The sequence below is a fragment of the Giraffa tippelskirchi genome, chromosome 5 (genome assembly GCF_054371585.1).
Source record: "Giraffa tippelskirchi isolate mGirTip1 chromosome 5, T2T-mGirTip1v1.2.pri, whole genome shotgun sequence".
NCBI lineage: Eukaryota > Metazoa > Chordata > Mammalia > Artiodactyla > Giraffidae > Giraffa > Giraffa tippelskirchi.
This window is the reverse complement of record NC_137279.1, coordinates 32,595,480-32,604,901: the sequence shown is the minus strand read 5'-3', so window position 1 is coordinate 32,604,901 and position 9,422 is coordinate 32,595,480. Positions and strand designations below refer to the sequence as shown.

At 55.6% G+C, this 9,422-nt stretch overlaps 1 protein-coding gene across 3 annotated transcripts; it reads right to left on the bottom strand.

The window, feature by feature from the left end:
* Nucleotides 1–209: 209 nt before the first annotated feature.
* TAS1R1 (taste 1 receptor member 1) lies at nt 210–9,307 on the bottom strand. Of its 3 annotated transcripts, XM_081490377.1 has the most exons (6): nt 8,336–9,307; nt 6,231–6,537; nt 3,747–4,508; nt 3,095–3,307; nt 2,657–2,777; nt 210–1,315 (listed from the first exon to the last, which is right to left on the bottom strand). In XM_081490377.1, exons 1-6 carry the CDS (start codon nt 8,524–8,526, stop codon nt 384–386), a joined length of 2,526 nt encoding a protein of 841 aa, XP_081346503.1. In that variant the 5' UTR covers nt 8,527–9,307; the 3' UTR covers nt 210–383. The 3 variants fall into 3 exon arrangements, with proteins under 3 accessions (XP_081346503.1, XP_081346504.1, XP_081346502.1); XM_081490378.1 differs by lacking the exon at nt 3,747–4,508; XM_081490376.1 differs by lacking the exon at nt 8,336–9,307 and having other exon boundaries at nt 6,231–7,849.
* Nucleotides 9,308–9,422: the final 115 nt, after the last annotated feature.

Sequence of the window (9,422 nt, the reverse complement as noted above, 5' to 3'; positions counted from 1 at the left end):
CAGAGGGAGGCGGGACCAGTCCAGTTCCCCCGCCCCCCGACATTGGGCCCGCCTCCCTGGGTTGCCTAGCAACGCCAAGCGGGACATTCGGTCTCTTCCCCGCTGGGAGTTCGGAGGTACCGTCTGCGGTTAGCCAGGCTGCACAGCGCCCTGAGGCCTGAAGAGGCAGCGCTCTATCGTCGTCCTAGAGAGGAAGCGCAACGAAGACGCACATTTCACCTTTTTATTGGCAGCCGGCGCAGCCCGGACTGAGCCCTCCCGTGGGCTTACACTTCGCACGCCAAGGCTGAGGAGCCTCCCAGACACCCCGGGTCCTGGACGCCCCTGTTCCACCTTCGCCCCTGAGTCCGCCCCGCCAGGCTTGACCATGCCCGATCCAGTGGTCAGCTGGAACCACAGCGCCTGGTGTAGTCCTGGATGGAGGCTTGGAAGTGCTCGGTGCTGTTGAGGTCCGGGCGGCACAGAATCACATAACACTTGGGGAGGAAATAACCGCTGAAGCCACCACTCACGCTGCTCAGCATGGCCAGCGCGTTGACCGCGGGCAGATACTTGCCCTGATAGACAGTGGCCATGGTGAAGAAGGCGATCCAGGACACGAAGTTGAGGAGCAAGCTGAAGGTGACACATTTGGCCTCATTGTAGTTCTCTGGCAGGTCCTTGCCCAGGTAGCTGCAGGCAAAGGCGCTGACCGAGAGAAGGCCATTGTAGGTAAAAGCCAGCATGAATCCCAGTGAGTTAGCCTCTGTGCAGCCAAGCACCACCAGTTGAGGGAAGTGCTTGTATTCCCTGGTCGGCAGTGGGGTCCACACTGCAAGCCAAATTAGGCAGATAAGCAGCTGGGTTGTTGAGCTGATCATCACAAACAGGCCAGCACCATGGTTTTGGACCCATGCACGGAAGAAGGTGGGTAACCTGGCAGAAAACTTGAAGATGAAGACAAGTTGGAAGGAGCGGACCGTCAGGCAGGACAGGAAGATGGCAAAACCGAGGGAAAAGAGGGCTTGGCGCAGTAAGCACGTGGGCAGTGTGGGCTCCCCAAAGAAGCCATAGAGGCCCCAAGTCCCCCCTGCCAGGGAGCCCAGCATGAGGAAGCACAGTCGGCCCCCAGCTGACCTCACCACAGGAGTGTCTAGGTGCCAGGCAAACAGGCCAGCAGTCCCAGCCACCACCAGCAGCAGCAGCGTATTAGCTGCCAGCAGCACCAAAGAGACTGGCTCGTGCCACGTCAAAAACACCACGGTGCGTGGGAAGCAGGTCTGGCTTCTCTCAGGTGCCCACTCTTCTTTCCCACAAGGCCGGCATCTATAGGGGTCTGGAAGAGAAGGTGGAGAGAGTTCCTGAGAGCCAGGTGAGGACAGCAGGAAAGGGAGGCTGTACAACCCTTACATTGGAAAAGTCCCTGATGCTGGGAAGGATTGAGGGCAGGAGGAAAAGGGAGTGACAGAAGGTGAGATGATTGGATGGCATCATCGACTCAATGGACATGGTGGTGGTGGATCAGTCGCTAAGTTGTGTCCAGCTCTTGTGACCCCATGGACTGCAGCCTGCCAGGCTCCTTGGATCCATGAGTTTGACCAACTCCGAAAGACAGGAAGGGAGGGACAGGGAAGCTTGGCGTGCTACAGTCCACAGGGTTGCGAAGAGTCAGACACGACTTAGTGACTGCACAACAACAACAACAACCCTGCAAGGTGCTGGTGGGGCTGTAGCACAGGAGCTGGGCTCTGCCAGGTGCAGCAAGATGAGGGTAGCCCTGAGTGAGGGCCCCCAGGCCATGTGTTTCTTTAATATGCCTGTGTTAATTACAGATCACGGAGACACTTGGGTCAGTTCTGTGTGACTTCTGATCCCAGAAGGAGTTGGCAAGCCAAGAGATCATAGAGAGGGCCTTATCCTGTAGCTCCACTCACACCGCCCTGAGGCTGTGATCCAGTGCAAGCAGCCAGCCCCAAAGAAAGGGCATTTTCATCTCTCCCAGGGCTCTCTCTCCCTAGCCAAATCCACCTTCTTGAGCTGCCACTCTGTGGTTTCTCTGAGTTGAGTTGATTCCCTCAGTATGGAACAGATGCATTCCCACGCCCACCAAGATGGTAAAAAGAAGGCATGTGGCCCTTGAAGTCCAGCTCTGGGCTGAGCCCCTTAGCTACTTCTGTCTGCCCTCTGACCTTGACCTTGCATTGCGGGATGGAAGAACTTTTTGTCCTGCCGCAGACATGCTAGTTTCTGCATTCAAGCCAAGCTGTTCAAGGCACCGGGTGTCACTGGCACGGTCAATCAATGGGATTTCATACAGATACAATGGGAAGAAAGAAGAAAAGAAGAAAAAGGACAATATGGGCGGGTACAAAGGGAATGAAACTTACATCTGTTCGGATGAAGATGCTGAGTTTAGGATAAAATTGTCTCTGTAGGTGCTGGGGTTTGGACCTCTCTTAAAAAGAACACAGCTAGATATGAGACCTTCAACTGCTTGTTTGTTTCTGCTTGATCAGAACTCACATCTGGTGGAAGGTGTCCTCCAAACTGTCCCCAACTGGCAGCAAAGTGACCAGGGCCCTGGTTCTGCACACGTGTGGCCCAAGGAAGGTGCTTCCATCTGCTCTACAGACCCTAGGAGTGCTGGTGGTTCACCCACTTATCACTGGTCACTCACCACTCTTATTGAGAAAGGTCCCGGCCTCACAGGGCACACATTCAAAGCAGCAATGGTGGAAACCTGTGATCACTCTCTGGTGGCCTTCAGGACAGTCCCTGGAACACACAGACGTAGGCACCTGCGAGAAGCCATGGTGTTCTGCAGCCATGTGGAGATGCTCATGTCAAGGGACCCTCACACATAGGATGGAAAACGGGGTCTCTGGGCATCTGCCCTCACAGCTCACTCCCAGAGCAGAGCCCCTGGTCATGTGAACCAGCAGCAACTGGGCAACTGTCTGAGCCCTGGGAGCTTCCCTGGCAGGGCTGGGGAGAGCCATAGCAGCCTGGTACCTGGGATCCAACCTCGTGCTCTGTGTGAGCTGTGTCAGCACTGCCCCCAAGCTCCAGGTTGCCCATCAGGCAGTCACCTGGCGAGTGACCATGTCCCTGTTACCTGGTTGTCATTTCCATGCCACCGGATTTTGGTCATATTTATGTCCAGCGACACTGAAAATGGAGAGGAGGAGCCAATGATCCTGAAGGTCCAGTTGGGGCCACTCCAGTCCCAGGTGATTATGTCATAGTTGCTGAGGGTATTGCCATCATCGTTAAATGTCACAGCGTTTTTGTGTAAAAGGAAATTCACCTTGCGGATCTGCTCCAGAAGCTGAAACAAACAGGGATAACGGAGCTGGTGCCGATGACACTGGCTGCTCCTCCTGGGTCCTCCCAGACCCAGATGGCCCAGGAAGCAAGTGCATGGGGCCTTGCTGAGCTTCTACCTGGGGCATTTCAGCCCTCCTGGAAGTTTTGGTCCCTTCCTCAGCCCTCCTAGGAGGCCCCTTGACCCTCCTAACCAGCCTCCTGAGTGAGAGAAGTCTCTAACAAGGCAGCCCTTTGCAGAGCTTTCAAGCCCTGGATCCGAGGCCAGGTGAGTGGGTGGAGCTGCAGCTCAGAGAAGACCAAGATAAGCCTCAGAGAAGGGATCAGCCTCTAGCGGTCAGTCTTTGCCCCCCACCCCCAGCATTTAGGGTGGCTGAAGAGTAACTACGCTGCCTGCCTTAGGAAGGCAGATAGTGGGTGCCAGCTGCCGGTAAGTGCCTTACCTGCCAGGGGTAGACCCGGCCCCTCGAACAGGCTCCGGAGGCGCAGCCCAGGAGATGATGGAGGCTGTGGGCCACAGCGTAGACAGCCTGATACACATTGTAGGCAGAGCTCATGGAGAACTCCTCTAGCGTGGGCATCGCCTGTGCCGTGAAAGCCCAGCATTCTGTGCACAGCTGGTTGCTGCTGCACCAGGAGCCCTGGGGGCAAGGCCTGAGAACTCCTTTGTCCGCCCAGACATAGGCCTCTTCAAACTCCTTCAGGCCAGGGACATGCCTGTGTGGGATGGCCACACCCAGCACTGTGCCGATGCCCCGGATCCCGGGCAGGCTGTTGATGTGAGTAGAGATGGCCCAGTCTTCTGTGGCGATCCATACCTTGGCAGTCAGTTTGGCCAGCACCACGGACTCAAAGAACACCCTGGCCAGCTGTCTGCCGGAGTAAACCACTACGACGGTGGTCCTGGCTTGGACCAGGCAGCGTATCATGCTCTGCATCCGCTCATCGCCCGGTCGGGCAGAGAAAGGCACGATGTCCCTGAAGGCAATACAGATGCCCTGCCGGGTGACCTGGTACTCCAGCTCCTGTATCCCTACCTCCCCGTAGTCACCTTCGCCACCCACGATGGAGATCCAGACCCACCCAAACCTCTGCAGCAGCAGCACCAAGATGTTCACCTGGTGCTTATCACTGGAGATGGTGCGCAGAAAAGAGGGGTAGAGCCGCCTCGCGTTGAGCACCATGCTGCTGGCTCCGTAGCTGACCTGTGGAGTTCGGTTCAAGTTCAGTGGCATCAGCCTTGACTGAGGGCCCCCCCAGTGCCAGCCCTGTGCTGGGCGCGGGAACATGGGAGCGGGAGGGGAGGGAGAAGGGGGATGGAGACGAGGTCCTGGCCTGGGGTCTCAATTAGAGCACTGCTAAGTTACCCGTAGAGAAGGGGGCAGGTCCCCAGAGAGAATTCTGGGAGAGGAAGGAGACTCTGGCCTGTGGACAGAGTGAACACAACCTGCAAGCAGGGAGTGAAATGGCATATGTGTGGGGCCCTCCAGGGACTTCCACTTGGCTGAAAAGCTGGAGGGCAGATCCAGGAAGGAGAGCATGAGCCTGTGTATTCCATCAGGGCAGGAAGCCTTAGCCCCTACTTAGCCCCTACTCAGCCTAGCTGAGGTGCTAGGGCTTTACCCCAAGGCTACAGGGAGCCCCTCAGGGTTTAGGCAGCAAAGTGACATCAAACTTGTAGGAGTGTATCTCTAATCAATGAGGAACCTGTTTAAAAAGGCTCAAGGCCAGAGTCAGAACTCCTAGGAGCTGATGGAATCATCTAGATGGGAGAGGACTGCAGTCAGTTAAAGCTGGGGCAGTGGCCATAGGGAAGGGATGGACCTGGCAATGGTTAGGGGGCCCCATGGCAGAGGCCGTGGTGATGGGCTAGATGTGGAAGCAGGGAAGGGAATGCAGCGGGCACTGGCTTCCTTGGAGACAGTCACTCTGCCAGACGGGCTGGGGAGGGGATGTAGGAAGAAAAGAGGCTTTTGTTATGGAGTAGGTAAGTTCATTTGGGGCCCTGGTGGCTCCATGAAGTGGAGGCACTGGGTGAGCCTCTGGAGACAAAGCTGGTTCTCAGGAGTGGAGATGGAAGGTGGAGATGGGAATTCAGCCAGGGCCTTTTGCTTGCCTGAGAAGGGGAGGGATCTGTCCTAGAGAGTCACCTTCTTCTCAGGGGGGATAGAGGGGGGTGCAGAATTCCCTAAAGGAAACCAAGAAGGAAGTGGCACAAAGGAAAGAGGGGGTCATAAACACTGGGGGAAAGTGTCAAAATGGTCACATGGGTTGGAGACCTAATGGTCCTCCACCAGTCCTTCTCAGCAAGACCTTGCTGGTTCTGCCTTGGGGTGGTCACTTGTCCCATCTCCAACCCCTACCCAATCCACAGTCACCACCTTCAAGCACTAGTCAAAGGACAGAGCCCAGGGTCATGGAGGGAGTAGATGCAAAGAGAGAGAAGCAAGCAGGAATGGAGACTCTGCAGAGAAGTCTCCTTGGAAGGAAGAGTCAGTTGGGCTGAAAGAAGTGCCTGGAGGATGGAGGGGGACAGGCCAAGTGTGTCAGCAGAGGAGGCCCAGGAGAGGCTGATGAGCAGAGGAGGGGAGGGACACCACACAGCTGAGCCTGAGCCTGGAGGAATGGATGGGAGGAGGAGGGTGGGGTAGATGTGAAGCCTGTGGGGGTGATGGGCAGTGGCAGGAGAGAGATGAGCAGAGGTTTCCAAAGAGAATGGACTTTCCGGTGAGCACAGAAGCAGGGAGATCTCGGAAGCAGCACTCGGAGAAGAAAGAACGCCAGGCGGGTGACTCAAGAGTAGTGACTGCCCAGGAGGTCCTGAAGTCCAGACCCGCCCTGGGCATGGCAGCTCCTGCACACCCACCCCAGCCCACGCTGGACTTGCCAGGAGGGGAGATGAGCGAACTGCTAGGGCCTCAGCTTACCAGGGGCACCAGGAAGGGGCTCAGCAGGGCCGCAGTGGTGAGAGCGTGGCTGGTGATGTCAGGCCCGATCACCGCCACCATCGCAGGGGAAAAGTGGGCAGGGTCTCCCTGGATCTTCACATAGCGCCTCCCCAGTGTGCTCAGTATGCTTAGCGTGGCGTACATGTTCGCTGACTCTGAGCACACATCGTACAGCTCGTACCCCAGGGTGACATTGGGTAGCAGGGTGGTGGAGTTGTTTATCTCCTCGATGCTGAACCGCATGGCCTGGAATAGGTGGTAGCCATGGCCGTTGAAGCTGTTGGACCTGTAGGGAAAGCCAGGCTGAGAGCTAAGAACCTCTGGTCTCCTGGAACCCCAGGCTTGGGGGTAGAAAGGAACCTCTGAGGTCATCTGTCCAGCCCCTACAACCATGACCTCAACATGGGCCCTGGACCACACACACAGTTCTGTTGACAGGCCTTGGGAGAGGTGGGGGACAAATTGGAAAAGTACACATACCATGCCCCCCACCCTCCATAAAAATATTAGGGTCAAAAGACTCCCAAGTCCTGTAGCAGAGATATCTGCTATATTAGGGTTCTCCAAAGAAACAGAACCAAGATGAGACACATATATCCATCTATCTATCTACCTACACAGAAAGAGAGGGAGAGAGAGCAAACAAAAGAGAGGACTATCTTTCCCCGGGGATCTCCATCTTATCTCTTAAGACCTTAAACTGATTAGGTGAGGCCCAACTACGCTATGGAGCTGCTGCTAAGTCACTTCAGTCGTGGCTGACTCTGTGCGACCCCATAGACGGCAGCCCACCAGGCTCTCCCGCCCCTGGGATTCTCCAGGCAAGAACACTGGAGTGGGTTGCCATTTCCTTCTCCAATGCATGAAAGGGAAAAGTGCAAGTGAAGTCGCTCAGTCGTGTCCGACTCTTAGCAACCCCATGGACTCCAGCCTACCAGTCTCCTCCGTCCATGGGATTTTCCAGGCAAGAGTACTGGAGTGGGTTGCCATTGCAAGCATCTGTTTTATTGATTTAAATGTTAACCACGGCTAAAACGTTAACCGCATCACAGCAACATCTAGACTGGTGTTTAATCAAACACCTGGGCCACAGGCCCTAGCCAAGTTAACACACGAAATTAACCACAGTACGTGCTTATACATGGTTAACTAGTACTTTTCACTGGGACACTCATGATTGTGCTGGGGGCCTGTGTTCCTCATGGCCTCTCTGGGAAACACAGACATGGGCACACTAGGGCCGTGACTCAGCCCTGCTTGAGGAGTGTGCCAGCCTGCTCCATTTCCCAGCCTCCCTGCCTTTTGGGAGGTTCCCCCATCATTCCTACCACTTCTGTCCTTGAGTCACTGGAAGGACGTGTATTACCTCCTGCCCGCGACAGCCCATAAGTCACCTGAACCTGGTTTTTCATGTATCTCCTCCTCCCTCAAGTTTCCGCTTTCCAGGTTCCCATCTGTAGCTCTTTGGGCCAGTCCTCCCACGCCAGGCTTTCTAGAATCTTCCTCCCAGGCTGGCTGTCAGGTATGCTACATGTTTCGGGCCACTGAGCCATTGAGACATCCTCGAGCTGACCAAATCTAATACTATCCCCTTTATAAGAAAAGCAGTTGCTTTTTTTTTTTTCTACCTAGACTGTCTACTTCAGGAAGGCACCAATCTAAGTCATTCAGGCTACTGAAGCATCTTCTGCTATACGTCCCCACTTCCCTCCCCCTGGAGAACCATACTTGCCATATGAGAGACTAAGGAGTGTGAACTGGGGAGGAATGGGGTGGGGAAGGAGATGGAAGAGGGAAAGTCGGCCCTTGCTTAACCTTTGCCCTCTAGTTACATTACAAAGCCAGGAAACAACTGACCTGAAATTATAATACAAAGGACTCTTAACAGCCAGGACAAAAGAATGTGTTAAAAGTGCCAGGGAAAGGCTAGCCAGCACTTAAAGGTGGTGGCTTGGCTGTAGGTTGGGTAGGGATTGGAAGTCACTCCAGAGATAGAACCCACAGGTCTTGCTGAGGCAGGCTGGCAGAGGACCCGTAGGCACAGGCCCCCCCAGGTGACAGTTCTGCTGACCCCCCCCACTCACCTGTCACAGAAGGTCACCATGGGTCTTCCTCTCGCCTCTAGAGGGGCACTGTGGAGAGGGAACATGCCTGCAAGCAGGTAGTCTCCAGGGAGGCTGAAGTCAGGGGAGGACGGGGTGTTGTGGCAGCTGAAAGCCCAAGAGCAGGAGAGAGAGAGCTGCAGGCTGACCAGGCACATCCCCCAGAGTGACATGCTGGCCAGACAGCCCTGCACCTGGCATGGCCACGCTGTACCCTGTGACCAGGTTGGGCCGTTTAAACAGAATGGTCAGCAGCTGCCCAGATGCTTCCCAGTTTCACGCCTATGAAAGGGGGCAGGATTAGAGCCCAGTTGTAGGACTGTTTGCCTCTGCCTTCCGGGCCTGTGGTCCTCCTCAGGAACTGGGCAGGGTAAAGGCACAGGTGCAAAGCAGGTGGCACCCACTGACCCTTCCTTTGGACGGTTGTGGGTTCTGTCCTTGCTCTGGTGCCTGTGGCATCACCTGGTTCAGAAAGGGATTTGAGGGGGGGTCAGCTTCTCTGGGGGCGCTGAGGAACAGTGTGTGAAAGGTTGCTCTCAGCGAGCTGCAGGTTTTAGAACCGGTTACCTGGGCCTCAGTTTACCGAACTAGACAAGGCTTTGAGTTATACTTGTGACCCACCCCAATCCTCAGTCTCCTGAAAATGAAATTCTGAGTAAATCGTCCCCATTTTGCCTCCTTATACACAGTTGCTCCCTTCAGCTCAAAGACAAATGCATGCAAACAGAGGGTATGCAAATAGACCGGTTTTGTTTAAAACGTCAATCCTGGAGCTTTTTGAGTCGCGGGAGGGAAAAAAAAATCCTAGCTGGATTTCCGGAGAGGTGGCCCTGGACTTGGGGTATCTGACTTTCCCTCTTCACGCAGCCGGGGTGAGGCTTTTGCATAATGTAAATGGGGCTCTCGTTGGGACTGCCCGGCCGGGTGTCGCCCAGGCTGTCTCTAGGTTCTACCACCTCCAGCGGGCCTGAGCCACACAGGCGCCTGCGGAGGCCAGGGTGCGCCGCCAAGACCGCCGGCAGAGGGCGCCGGTGCCTTCCAGACCCTTGACGGGCCGCGGGGCGGAGCG